General features: G+C 34.5%; 1 protein-coding gene across 2 annotated transcripts in view; it reads right to left on the bottom strand.

Annotated features, from left to right (window-relative positions):
* CHD1 (chromodomain helicase DNA binding protein 1) overlaps positions 1-15,258 on the bottom strand; it is a 78,540-nt gene that overhangs the window by 13,793 nt on the left and 49,489 nt on the right. Inside the window, exons 23-32 of one of the 2 annotated variants that reach the window (XM_039469717.2) lie at positions 13,895-14,071; positions 10,254-10,414; positions 8,937-8,978; positions 7,423-7,553; positions 6,106-6,244; positions 5,745-5,895; positions 4,609-4,731; positions 3,381-3,509; positions 2,633-2,896; positions 2,112-2,252 (exon numbers count right to left, since the gene is read on the bottom strand). In XM_039469717.2, the coding sequence (XP_039325651.2) occupies positions 2,112-2,252; positions 2,633-2,896; positions 3,381-3,509; positions 4,609-4,731; positions 5,745-5,895; positions 6,106-6,244; positions 7,423-7,553; positions 8,937-8,978; positions 10,254-10,414; positions 13,895-14,071 (1,458 nt within the window). The remainder of the gene's footprint in view (positions 1-2,111; positions 2,253-2,632; positions 2,897-3,380; positions 3,510-4,608; positions 4,732-5,744; positions 5,896-6,105; positions 6,245-7,422; positions 7,554-8,936; positions 8,979-10,253; positions 10,415-13,894; positions 14,072-15,258) is intronic. The other variant, XM_039469714.2, reaches the window with a different exon arrangement.

Genomic DNA, 15,258 nt, shown 5'->3' with positions numbered 1-15,258 from the left:
AAAAATGAAATGTGTGTTTTGGTGGGGAGGTAGTGGCAATAGGCACAATTTCACCTCATTCATTAGTGGAACACATAGAGAAGGGGAAGTAGTTCAAGTGAAGAGTTTAATGTTTTCACTTCAAAGAAGCAAAAGAATACCATTTCACCCCACTCTCACCCAGAGTAAGTTTAAAAAAAAAAAAGGTAACTTTGAAAAAGAAGAAATCCCAGCCAGCGAACCTGCAGAAGAGATAAAACACATAACTCAATAAATACAATGGAAGATAGGAGCCGCAGCGACTTTTAATATCTCCAATATTCTCAGTGATTGGAAGAATGTCACCAGCTCAAAGTAGGGAGAACAAGAAGACTGTGGTAGGAACCAACATATTTAAAGTGCATGAACAATATTTGAACTTTATTAGGGCTTATGTTGTGAAATCAGTAGGAAATACATCAGTGGGTCCATTAAATCAACATTGTCTAATCACGGTGCAAAAGAAAAAGAAAAGCAGGACAAGAGGGTAAGCTGGGGATCCAGAAGGACATAATGGATTGAAAATAAATATAATCTTAGAAGGTAAAATTTCCCATCTTTCAAGTATAGGATTTGATTAATACTAGTGATAAAACTGACACCCAAGTCTAACACGTGATTGAAGTATGTTAACTGCTCAAATTGGTACAAAAGATTCAGATTCTAGAAATCTCTAAAGAGAAAATATAGGAATATATACTTATATACAGATTTGTGTATATTGTAACTATATATAAACATGACACATTTATATATCAGACTATAAAAGTTTCCTTCAGTTTTGCTCTGTAAGAAAGTATTTCCTAGTTCTAGTTCAAGCTCTGAAAACTCCGTATCTGTCTCAAATCACTCAGTCTTTTTCCTCTAAAATTATTATTCCTTCCTGGTTTTAGTCTCAATCATTCTGCTTCAGATGCCTGAATTTAGGAACAACATATACAACAACCACTATCAGTTTCTGAGCTTTCTGAGCTTTTCTTGGAGACAGCATTATCTGCAAAGTTTACATGTACCAATTCATTTAATCTTCATATTTAAGTTTCCAAATAGCAGCATTCTGCCTCCAGAGTCAGTACTACTAACCATATACATATTGTTATATTATGTAATTACATAACTATATAATTATATTCAGTAAATAAATTATGAATATACACACTAAGTAAATTATAAACAAATACAGAAACTAAGCATATTTAGAAACTTGTATAGTAACTTGACAATGCAACTCTATAGCTACTACATGTACTAAAAACATTAGGCTCATATTCTTGTACATAATTTTTTCTTACTTCACTTTTCTAGTGAAACATTTCATTCTTATTGTATTTTTTTAAAAAAATAATGGTTTGTAAAGGACTGGGAAAAAACTAGTCCTTCACCATAGATAAGAAGCACTATTACATATACATATATGTGTGTGTGTACATATACATACACACATATATATGTGTGTGTGTGTGTGTGTGTGTATATATATATATATATATTTTTTTTTTTGATGACATTTGGGAATTGAAAAACTTGAAATCCTGAAGCTGGAGAAAAAAAGTTCAAAGTACTCGTTAAACCCCTCTCCTTAAAGTGTTTATTAAAGAGCTTTTCTGAGTGGCTTCTAAATTTAAGACACCAGCTGGGTATGATAGCTCATGACTGTAATCCCAGCACCTGGGCCCACCTTGGCTTCCTTTTATTTCCCTTTTAAGTCAAGCAGTTCGAGACCAGCCTGGGTAACATAACAAGATCCCATCTTTACAAAAACCTAAACATTAGTTGTGAGTGTGGCATATGCCTCTAGTCTCAGCTACTCAAGAGGGTGAGGCAGGAAAAGCACCTGACCCAGGAGGTTAAGGCTGCAGTGAGCCATGATTGCACTACTGCACTCCAGCCTGGGTGACAGAGAGAGACATTATCTCAAAAATAGAAGAGAACAGAATAAAATTAAGACAACCTTCAAAATTTTAAATATACTGCTTTTATCAATCTAAACTAAAATAGATTCAAATGTGGTTCTAAATTAAAACCTTAAATGACAAACTTTAACTTAACTGTTGTATGAATTAATACTTATAATCAGAAAGTCTACTGCTTACAATGCTGAATGTTTTCTGATCCAGCTCTTCCGATTCTTCAGATATGAGAACTGGTTCACCACTTGCAGTGATATGAACTGGAGCATCTGACGCTGAAGATTTCTTGGATCTTTCTTTACTATCAGACTTGGATTCACTCAACTGAAGTGAAAAGAAAACAAAAACAAAACCCCAGTAACAAAAAAGGCAAAATGAGTAACACTTTCAGAAAATAATTACTGTCTCATTTTATTCCACAAGTGCTCATTCTCTTTGAATATCTTCATCTTAAAAATTTAATTTGTTTTTTCCTCAATTTTATTTGGGGAAACAAAAAATCAAAGCTACTCTGTAATGTTCCTGTGAAGGTAAGGCATTTAAGAGTGTTCAAACCTATTATTCTCCTCTACTACATACCCACACACACTTCTGAAGAACTCAGTTACTGAGACTAATATGGACTGAGATAGGCAGTTTAGTCTCCTAAAATGTAAATACGCTGTTTGTTTCTCTTTCTAAATTTTTTATTATGATTTGCATACCTTTTCTTCTTTTATGTCTTTTTCTTTCTGTATAGCTTCTTTTACTCTGTTTTCTCTTTTTTCTTTAAAATCTTTTTCCTTTATATCTTTCTTATCCTCTTTTTCTTTTATCTCCCTTTTAAGTTCCTTTTTATTCTCCTTTTCTTTTGCTTCCCTCTTTTCTTCTGGTTCCTTCTTTATACAAACATCTGGCTCAGGTTTTTCTTCACTGTCTCTTTCTGTTTTAATTTTTTTATTTGGATGTTTCACAGAACTGATCTCATCCTGGAAAGTGCAAGTATGGCCAATGTATTACTAACCAAATTAACAAAGACTAACTTTTCTTCACATGACTACAGATTGCATGTATGTGGATTCTGAAAGGCAGCCAAGAATCCCCCTAATAATGATACATGCAATGTTTACCTTCCTTTAAACTAAGGTAAGCCAGTCCCATTCAAGTTCATAATACAATTAAAGGAGACAGAAGCTCATCAAACTGGCAAATGTTTGAAAAGGAAGGACCTTTGCTCTGTGTCTCTAGTGCTATATAGTTATCTACTGGATAGGTAGAATTCTGTTCTATAAATGAGACTATGCTATGAACCATAAGCGTGCGTGCGCGCACACACAAACATACACACACATGCACGCAGTACCTAAAATATAAATTTTAAGGGATTAGTTCAAATTTTAAATGTTAAGTACACAAAAACATGGCATATTCCCTTTCCATAGAAAAGGTTGCTGTTCTAAAACACATTCTTACTTTATCATCGTCTTCATCAGACTTCTCAGAATGCAGAGGAGAAGAATCACTCTTTATTTCCTCTTTCACTTTTATAGACTTCATTGCTTTATTCTTCTTAGCTCTTGCTTTTCTCCTCTTTGAACTTCCCTAAAAATCATTACTTTAATTATAACCAACTCTATATATTTCATTTTTTAAAACTTCATAAACATTAAATCTAATGGCTAAAACACATACTCCTACCTGATCCTTAGTCTATTGGTAATAAGCTGCACTAACATCAGAAACTCAATAAAGGTAATATAACTTAATGAGTCAAACATAATATTAATGTAAATACTGTAATAAATACTAACCAATTATTATTCCTTTAAAAAAAAGATCAGAGAGAAGTAGAAACAAATGTTTTACACTCTGATTATTATCACCTTCAGCTTACTTCAACAGCACAAGAAACAGCATTAGGAATAATTTTTAACACTACACAGGTAGTTATCGACATTATGGTCATAGGTAAATTTCTAAAGGCTGCTCTAAGTTTCCAATCACCTCCTTTTTTGTGTCTTTTTCCTTCTTTTTCAGTAAGCTTAGCAACACTGTCCCTTAAGCACAACTCCAAGTAAAACAGCTATCTGTGCTTGATTTTTCAAAAAGTACTCCACACTCTTAAATGAGTTTTCTCTATCCCTCTCCAAAACTAGAGAAAAAAAAAAAAGAATCCTATTTCTAAAATACGTGATTCACCAGTTTTAACATGTATGTTGAGACAATTTAAGGTAAAACCTGAATATGGTAACATCAAATAAAACTACTTAATTACAGAAAAATCCACTTATTTATTTATTTTTTTTTGAGACGGAGTCTTTCTCTGTCACCAGGCACCAGACTGGACTGCAGTGGCACGATCTTGCAACCTCCACTTCCCAGGTTCAAGCAATTCTCCTGCCTCAGCCTCCCGAGTAGCTTGGACTACAGGCGCGTACGACCACGCCCAGCTAATTTTTGTATTTTTTAATAGAGACAGGGTTTCACCATGTAGGCCAGGATGGTTTCAATCTCTTGACCTCATGATCCGCCCACCTCGGCCTCCCAAAATGCTGGGATTACAGGTGCGAGCCACCGCACCTGGCCAGAAAAATTCATTTACATAAGCTCATATTGACTACAAATGTTTAGCATGTTGAAGCAAACTAAATTTATCTTACTAAAAAGTAAACTGCTCGTAAGCATGTGAGTTTTAACTTACTGCACCAGAAAGTCTCAGAGCTTCTTTCTTTGCAAGATCTTTACTAAGTAATTTGATGAGGTAGTCTGCACGGGTCTGCAACTGTTTTGCCTGTGGTTTTTTATCGGGATCATCTGGAAGAATCTGAAAAAGCAATTCATTTTTTTCAGATTGTCTTAATAAATAACATATGAGAAATTTATTGGCTAAAAAATGCTTAACTCTATAAAAATACTTGTTCACCAACAAGTTTTAATTACTAATATTTGTAGGAATGAACTCAATGCAAAATATATTTTCATACCTATGCCAGAGCCAAAGATTTAATTTTTTGGAGAATTCTAAATACACTAAAAAAAAAAAAAAGCCCTCAGATTATTACATTTCAAAATGAAAATAGGAAGTATGAAGTTGTAAATTTCCTTCAAATACACAAAAGTATACTTAACATCCACTATTATTAAATGTTACATGATCCTTAAATACCTTCCTCTTCTCAGTAAAAGCGTATTTAAATATAATGTACACAAAAACTGCTAGAATAGAAGTTGTCATCTGTCTAGAAGATCTGATTTTAAGAATTTTGTTTTCATTTGCTGGAATAATAAAATTAATGATGAATGGGTACAAATATATAGTTAGACGGAAGAATTAAGACCTAGTGTTTGATAGATGACTAGAATAACTATAGTTACCAATAATCTATACATTTCAAAATAGGTACGAAAGGATCATTTGAACGTTCCTAGTGTAAAGATACGTATTTAAGATGATAGATGTCCCAGTTACCCTGATTTAATCTTTACGTATTGTATGACTGTATCAAGTTATCATATGCATCCAAAAATAGGTACATCTATTATGTATCAGTAATTTTTTTAAAGTTAATGATGGAATAAAACTTTTAATCTAAGAATCCAAAAAATATTACACCTAATGGCTTAATAATATATAATTCCACAGTAACACAAAATTTCAGAAATCATTTAAATTTGATCCTTTCATGCAAAGCATCTTCTAAACACACCAAGGTCACACAACTAACTAGGGCCTTGGTTTCTGGATTCCCATTATTTCCAACATAATTTAAAAGCAAGAAATTAGGATAAATTACATTCAACATGAATGGTCAACAGAATCAAGAAACAGATAAATACCTTGTGTGTTAGACTGAGGTCAGGATCCATTTTAATCATTTCCCAGCTTCCATATCCATATTCATAGATACCAATTAACAAATTGGAATCATCTTCTTTGCCCCAGTCTATATCAAAATGAGCTGGCTTTGTGTGGCATGGGATAGTATACCTGGCATTAAAGTTAATAACTACTGGTAAGTTTGTAACCACCTTACTGAAATATTAATTTTGAAAAACATGAATCATTAGAACTTCAAAATACGTTTTAGTTCTTCAAATTTTATTCAAAACTAGCCAGTAACACCATAAAAATTCAACACATTCCTTTTGCAATTATTGAATAACAAAAATCTTACAATGGAGAAAATAAATAACTCACTGCTTTCTTTCTTCTGGATCAGAAGGAATGGATTTGTGTAAAGGTATTAATTCTTCCTCATGGGAGATGACTAGCTTGGCATTCACCTGTACTCCTGATATTCGGAATGTTGGACCCTTCACTTTTCCGAGTCTACCACCTTGATTTTTTTTTAAAAAAAGAGTATTTTTTAAAGTATGAAACATAATTCTATAAACACCAAGCAACCGATGTTATTACTTAGGTTATTTAACAATAAGTATTCCTTATATTATTAAGGAGATTACTGGAAAACCTTAAATTTCACTACATATGAACTAGTGATTATAAAGCAGATGTAGATTCAGAGTAAGTACTTCATCTAAGTGTTTTACCAATTACATAAAATGGATCAATCTATTAATACCGTCAGCTTGTAAATAAAGAATTCTAGCATGATGACTCAGGGTATCGCTCTGTCACCCAGGCTGGAAGTGCAGTGGTGCTGCAATCATTGTTCACTGCAGCCTTGACCCCTAGGCTCAAGCAATCCTCCCACCTCAGTTCACAAGTAACTGAGACTACAAGCATGTATGATCACACCCAGTTAATTTCTATTTTTTAATTTTTCTTAGAGACGAGGTCTCACTATGTTGCCCAGGTTGGTCTCAAACTCCTGGGTTCAAGCTAAACTCCCATCTCAGCCTCCCTAAGTGCTAGGATTACAGCTGTGAGCCACTATGCCTGCCCTGCTTATTAAATCTTATCTAAATAATTTTATTCAGGTAAATGAACTGCAAAATAAGCATAATAAAATAATTATGTCCCAAAACAGTATCACATATGTATATTTACATTATATTTTCCCAGTCATCTATACTAAAAACAAAAACAAACTATAGATTCTAACAACACATATTGTATTTTGTGTGTTGGGGGGGCAGGGGGGGAGTGTGCATATGTAAGTGATATAAAACAGTAATTTCTGACCTACCTCCCAGACAGAAAATATCAGGGGCTCTAAAAACGGATTCTACTTCCTTCAAAATTGCAATTCTGTTCTCTGTTTCCTATCATCCAGAATGGCTTTGTTTTATAAAGAATCTTTTAAGACTGATGAATAAATAATTTAAGATATAAAATCAGCCGGGTGTGGTGGCTCACGCCTGTAATCCAAGCACTTTGGAGGCCAAGACGGGCAGACCACCTGAGGTCGGGAGTTCAAGACCAGCCTGACCAACATGGTGAAACCCCGTCTTTAAAAAAAAAAAAAAAAAAAAAAATCAAATCTAGCTCAATAAAGCATACTTTGAAACTTTCATTTGCCTCTCTTTTAAATCACTCTCATTTTAATGTTACCTGTTCGTTCTGTTCCTGAAGAACTATCCTTTAAAGCTTTAATGCAACCATTATGTACCAATTCTCCTAGTCGTCTAAGGTCTGTTTCCGACTTATCAACTAATTCAGCATCTCGAGCAATTGCATCTAATCTGTAACAAAACAATACGATTTTCAGGTAAATATGTTAAATGAAATGGTGCCATTTAAGATAAACTAAGTTTCGCTCTATTTCATGATCTGAATGTCACTCCACTGTATGCTCTATATATTCTTGTTCACATAAATGGCAGGAAACACATAAAAACCAGGACAATGTGGCAGAGAAACAATTCATTTATATATTCAGTAAGTTTAACTACTTTATTATAGAGCAAATGGAAGAATACATACCAATTCTGTAAAAGCTTTTAAGAACTGATGAAATTTTAAGAGGTTCAAAATGTAGTAAGGCTTTATAATTAACTGTAAACAAAAGGGCTGAGTAAAATTCTGTAACTTTTATTACTCTGCACCAAACAGATAATATGAATGATTGTCAAGACATTTTTTCATCCAAAATAATTATGCAAGTATTTAATTGCATTTTAAGTACACCGTCTTAAAACAGAAAATATGTCTACTTTCAGAGGGATTATTTTTAGAGTAAAAAATAAACTAATTTGGGTCTTTGCTGGTCTATATTCAGACAGTGCGTTGGCCACAACAAAAGGCAAAGAATATCCAAATCACAATAATTATTTAGATTATCTGACAACTTCAAAAAAACTGTGTTAAGAATTTGATTCATAATACAGTTTGTATAAGAGAATGAATTAGAGAAAATTAAGAAAGTATCTCCAGTTAGGAAAAGCAGAACTGGTTAAAAGGCTGGGTTAGCCTTTGGGAAGCTGAGGCAGGTGGATCACCTGAAGTCAGGAGTTCTACACCAACCTTGCCAACATGGTGAATCCCTGTCTCTATTAAAAAAAAAAAAAAAAAAAAAAAAAATTAGCTGGGTATGGTGGCATGCACCCGTAGTCCCAGCTACTTGGGAGGCTGACGCAGGAGAACTGCATGAACCCAGGAGGCGGAGGCTGCAGTGACCTGAGATCGTGACACTGCATGCCAGCCTGGGCGACAGAGTGCGACTCTGTCTCATAAAGAAGAAAGAAAACAAAACAAAACAAAACAAAAGGCTGGGTTAGTAACTCACCCCCTCTATGGATAAATCTGCTCATGCTACCTTTAAGTTACTGATAAAAAATGAGATAAAGATTGTAAAAAGTGCCTTATAGTTATAAAAGTGCAATTTAAACATGTATTTTATAGATAACTTCATTTACAAGAAACAAATTTGAGAACAGAAATTAAGGATAGTACAAAAACATTTTTAAAAATCAATCTGATATGTGCCTTATCCATTAATTTTGTAAATGTCAATTAACAGCAAATTTAACAAAGTAGCTAAACTGAAATGTTAATACAAACAAACAAACAAAGCTGACAGCATGTAATATATTCCGTAATTCTATGAGAATGATAAATGTATTCACCTTTCCAGAGGACCACCAAATTTCTTATAGCTCTTGATAAACCTAAGAGAAAATAATTGTTTGGTTTAAATGTGAGCTTCAGAGTTCACTAAAATTATATATATATTTCTAATGTTTACAGACATAAGAAAATACTTGTTAGTATAAAAATTAATTCAAGGCACTGTTACTAAGAATGAACTATGCTAAAAACAAAAGTGTTAAAATATTAAGATACACCAAGTAAGACAAGGTATATTTTAACACCCAGGATGATGTTTAGATATCAGTATAAATAAAACAACAGAAGCTAAATTTTGTTTTAGAAATTACTTTATTATAATTTTCTTAAGACCAAAAAAGGTTCAAAGCTACCATAGGAAGTGTCTCCACAATGATTATCAATTATAATACACTTCCTCACATTCCAAGTGCTGATAAAAATTTACTGAATGTCTTTAATTAGGCTGTGTGGTATTACACCAACAATGGAAAATTAAAATTTTACTTAAGAAAGCTAGGTAAGTGGTTAATGAGGAAAAATATCCAGGTAAATAAAATGCTTCCTAACTAAAGATGGAAAGTCCAGCAAATCAGGTGGTCACGAAAGTACCTTTAAAAAAGGCTAACAATGTATTAAGTTTTCTGGTAGAAAGAATGAGGAATTTTGTCAGGTCTAAGATTTAAAAGAGAAAAGTTACAATGGCTTGAAAGAAACAGCAAACTTTCAAAATACAAAACTGAACAAGATTTTAATAAATTTCACATCCCAAACTATTACATAAACAAAAGCAAGTGGTTATTGTATTCCCCTTAAAGAAATGTATACATATTCTGAATGGACACCACAGTTTATCCCATATGGCCAGTCTTACCACCTCAATTCCTAATTGAACATATCAGAAATGCTTTTAACAGGGTTACTTCCAAAAAGGAAGTCACCTTGGTGTTAAGAAACTAGAAAAATACAGAATGAAATTATTCCCACAAAAAATTAGTAACTTTGGGAGTCATAAATGCAGTAAGAATTTTTAATTAAAAAATCTAATTTATCAAAAATACTTTTACACAAAAGGAACACTATTCTGAGTCACAGTAATAAAAAAAATTTTAGTCTAAGTAGTTTAGCAATAAATAGCATGCAAAGATTAGACACCAAAATTGTTTTGTTCCGTTACAACAAATACCCAAAAGCAGACCCACCCAATTCCTACTCAAATAACACACATTTGCCTCTTCTAAAACTTCATCACAATTTTTGAAAATTATGGAATTTTTATATTTTAGTTTCATTCTCCACTAAAACCAAGTTGAAGCAATTGTCTTTTATCATCTTACCGCCTAATTTCTGCATCACTAAATCCTTTAATATTCTCCCGAGGAATAGTTCGTGGTCTTCCACGTTTCTTTGGCCTTTTCCTTTCTGAGATGGAATCACTATCAGATCCAGAGTATCTCCTACTTCTACTGCGCCTACCTTCACTTCCGTTGAAACTAATCTGGAATTGGAAAATAAAAATTTACCCAACCTTAGTGTAAAAACAGCTTTTATCTTAAGAGCAAAAACTGTTATAAAGATGGTCAGAATCTTAAAAATGTTTTTCAATGTATCAAAAACATTCCATAAACAAAATTAAAAAGCGAACAGAGAAAAATACATTAATGACAATCGGTTATTAATAGCCTTACTACTTAAAGCACTCTTATAAATCTACAAGAAAATAACCATAGTCCTGTAAAAATATGAGAAAGGTTATTAATTCATCAAATAAAAACATACAAAATGGCATTTCTTGGTAATTTTTTAAAATGTAAAATAATAATAAAATGCAATTCTTTTTTTTTTTAAATCTATCAACTTGACCAACACTAAGTAAGCAACAATAGCCAATACTGGCAATGGTATGGAAAAACAAAGGTATTTTAACTTAAAGCGTAATTAGACAATATTGTATCAAAAGCCTCAAAAGTAATTCTACTGACCCAGCAACATAACTTCTAGGCATTTTTTCTGAGGAGATCAGAACTATGAAGAAACACTGATCAATAGTTATTTACATCATAAAAGAAAAATATGGCTGAGTGCAGCAGCTCATCCCTGTAATCCCAGCATGACTGGGAGGCCAAGGCAGGAAGACAACAGCAGTTCAAGACCAGCTTAGGGAACATAGTGAGATCTTATATTTACAAAAAATTTAAAATATTAGCCAGGCATTTCTATAGCATGCACCTCTAGTTCCAGCTACTTGGAAGGCTGAGTTGGGAAGATCATTTGAGCCCATGAGGTTGAGGCCACAGTGTGAGCCATGACTGCACCACTGCATTTCAGCCTGGGCAACACAGTGAGATACTATCTCAAAAACAAAAAGCAAATAATATAAATATTCATCAAAGAGAGACCAGACAAATAATCTGTATGATATAATGCTGACAGACCATTAAAAATGAGGTTGCGGAATAATTAACATTCATGACATACTGTTGAAAAGAAGAAAAAGTTCCAAATTAATACGACTCCAATTTAATTTGGCAAATGATAATGCATTAAAAAAATTGGAATGATGTACCCTGCAATAATATTAGTCGTATCTCTGGGTGGACAGTGTTCTTTTTTTCCATTCTGCTCAATATCCACATATTGCTATTCTAACTCCACAAATGAGATATTTGAAAGAAAAAAAAAAATCCCCCAGTTGAACCCACATAAAAGGCTATTTGTAACATCCAACAATTTTAATGGGATGCATCAAACCATATATTCTTTAAGTCTTAGGAGTTTTTCCAAAGCCTTGGCACATATTCTGAACCTCTAATGTGCTGAAAAGTTCAATGAAGTAAAGGCTGGTATTTTAACCTTACTTTTTATAATGTTCCTTGATCCTTTCACAAGATCTAATGTAATGCTGCATTCTTACACACTGTAAAACAAAACTACTGGCCGGGCGCGGTGGCTCAAGCCTGTAATCCCAGCACTTTGGGAGGCCGAGGCGGGTGGATCACGAGGTCGAGAGATCGAGACCAACCTGGTCAACAGGGTGAAACCCCGTCTCTACTAAAAATACCAAAAATTAGCTGGGCATGGTGGCGCGTGCCTGTAATCCCAGCTACTCAGGAGGCTGAGGCAGGAGAATTGCCTGAACCCAGGAGGCGGAGGTTGCGGTGAGCCGAGATCGCGCCATTGCACTCCAGCCTGGGTAACGAGCAAAACTCCGTCTCAAAAAAAAAAAAAAAAAAAAACCCTACTTAGGAGTTTGAAGAAATAAACAGAAAGAAAACATAACATATATGGTTACTTTCAGGCCAAAACCATTATTTTTGGCTCCACTTCTGGCTGTTACGTAGAAAGTTGGTAAGGGCACTGCTCCTACTCTAACAACAAATTGATCTACAAAATTATAACTTTTCTATTTAACATCAGAGAGATGAAATCACAGGGCAACCTACATATCTAAATGTAAGGAAATACAGGAGACTACAAAAACAGAAAAAGAGATGGGACTTGAACAGTGGCTCACCTGTGAATAGCACAGGTGACAGAAATCAAGTACCATACAAGCAGGTAAGAGGAGATCAGCTAAAAATCTACTAATGGCTGAGTGCAGGCTATTGTGAGATCACAGTACTTAACAGCTAAAACTCAGAGCACCTGCACCCACTCTCAGGCACTTTAACACAAACTTCCACCAGATGCTCATGAGAAAGAAGCATGGTAGAAGACTGGAGAAAACTTTCCTCTGTGGTACAGTCTTAGAGAAAGGGAGCATTCCTCTTTAGAAATTTTTCCCATTTGGCAAAGAATCCAATATAGCTTGGCACAGCACTATTACAGTTATTTAAAAATTTGCTATTTTTTTATTTAGGCCACGGAATAAATACCGACAAATTTTTAAAAATTAAAATTACATGAAGCATGCTTTCTGATGACAGAATTAAACCAATTATTAACAAAGATAGTTGAAAAATCGTCTAAATATTTGAACATTTTAAAACACACTTCTAAAAAGACCTGTGGGTCAAAGATAAGTCATAAGGGAAATTTTTAAATATTCTGAAATTGAGGAATATAAAAACAACAGATTTGGAAAATTCAGAAAAGGCAATGCTTAAAGAAAAACTTGTAGCATTAAATGCCTTTATTAGAAAACAAAGATTACATTTCTATATCTAAGCTTGCAACTTAAGATACCAAATAAAAGAGGCCAGGTGCAGTGCCTCATGGCTACAATCCCAACATTTTGGGAGGCCAAGGCAAATGAATCATATGAGCCCAGAAGTTCTAGACGGCCTGCACAACATGGCAAAACCCCATCTCTACAAAAAGAATACAAAAATCAGCTGGGTATGGTGGGGTACGCCTGCAGTCCCAGCTACTTGGGAGGATCATCTGAGGCCAGGAGGTCAAGTTTACAGTGAGCTGAAATTGTGTCTCTGCACTCCACCCTTGGCAACAAAGCAAGATGCGCTCTCTCTCTCTCTCTCTCTCTCTCTCTCTCTCTCTCTCTCTCACACACACACACACACACACACACACACACACACACAAATTCAATAAAACCAGGAGCTGGTTCTTTGAAAAGATTAATAAGAGGAAATCATTCTCATTTCATGAGGCAAACATTAGCAAATCAAGAACATTACAAGAAAAGAAAACTATGAACCAATACCTCATAAAGGTAAATGATAATGCATTAAAAAAATTGGAATGATGTACACTGCAATAATATTAATTGTATCTCTGGGTGGACAGTTTAATTATTTGTTATTTTCCATTCTGCTTAATAACTACATTGCTATTCTAACTAGACAAATGAGATATTTACAGGTGAATATTTATCGTCTAGTTATAAAGGGATCAGTTGAAGAAGATATTCTTGAAAGGGCCAAAAAGAAGATGGTTTTAGATCATCTTGTAATTCAAAGAATCAGCCCGGGTTGAATACTCTTCCATTACAGAAATATCTTCAAAATTACAAAATCACCTGTTTTGCACAATTTCTCATTCTTGGGAGCATATAAATTTCCTCAAGTTCCTTTTGTCTTTCTTCTTCTTCTAATCGTCTTCTTTGATCTTCTGGAATAATCTCCTCCCAATTCTTAGAATTTCTTTCAGGTTCCAACTCAATGTCATCCTCATCCATGTTTGAGAAGTTGGCAACCTGATAAATTTCAGAATTTTAAGAATAACTATTACAGAAAAATTGATCCCTAATTTTTTTTTTAAGGGGAAGGAACTGGCATGCCTAAATATCCTTAGGATAATGAATATGACTGTGGACTAAACCAAATTTAACTTCAAAACAACCTAGATTCATTTCTTCATTAGGGCAAAGCAGATCAAATGAAATAACTTCTAATAATCCTCTAGGAATGTTTTCTTTTGCCCTACTGCTCATCAATACTAGTAGCATCACAGAACTAAAAGCAGTTGACAGAACAACAAAAAAAAGTAATTTGTACTATTGACATGTTAAATAATCTACAGAAATTCTTATACCAGTCCATCTATCAAGTACTTAGAACAATCTAATAGCATTTTTATGATCAAGAAAACACTACCTGAAGAGCTACTGGCAGAGACACAGAGCTCTGAAACCATACTATTGTGAGGATTAAATAAGATAACACATTTAAGGTACTATGCAAGGTCTGGTATACAGAGAGCACATATTAAAGCTAACTACTATGGCCAGGCAAGGTGGCTCACGCCTGTAATCCCACCACTTTGGGAGGCCCTGGTGGGTCAATCATTTGAGGTCAGGAGTTCGAAACCAGCTTGGTCAACACAGTTAACTCCATCTATACTAAAAATACAAAACTTAGCTGGGCATAGTGGTGCATTCCAGTAATCTCAGCTAGCTGGGAGACTGAGGCAGAACTGCTTGAACCGGGACCTGACAGGAGAGGTTGCAGTGAACCAAGACTGGCCATTGCACTCCAGCCTTTTTTTCTCCGTCTCAAAAAAAGAAAACAAAAAATAGCCAGGTATACTGGCACATGCTTGTAATCCCAGCTACTTGGAGTCTGAGGAAAGAGAATCACCTGAACTCAGGAGGTGGGAATTGCAGTGAGCCAAAATCATGCCACTGAACTCTAGCCAGGGTGACAGAGTGAGACTCCAAGAACAAAGAGAAAAAATGTCTAACTATCAATACTAGTACATTAAAATTTACATTAATGGCCGGGCGCGGTGGCTCAAGCCTGTAATCCCAGCACTTTGGGAGGCCGAGGCAGGTGGATCACGAGGTCGAGAGATCGAGACCATCCTGGTCAACATGGTGAAACCTCGTCTCTACTAAAAATACAAAAAACTAGCTGGGCATGGTGGCGCGTGCCTGTAATCCCA

This window comes from Saimiri boliviensis, chromosome 1, assembly GCF_048565385.1.
Source record: "Saimiri boliviensis isolate mSaiBol1 chromosome 1, mSaiBol1.pri, whole genome shotgun sequence".
NCBI lineage: Eukaryota > Metazoa > Chordata > Mammalia > Primates > Cebidae > Saimiri > Saimiri boliviensis.
Note: the sequence above shows the minus strand (reverse complement) of the source record. Positions and strands in the feature narration are given on the sequence as shown.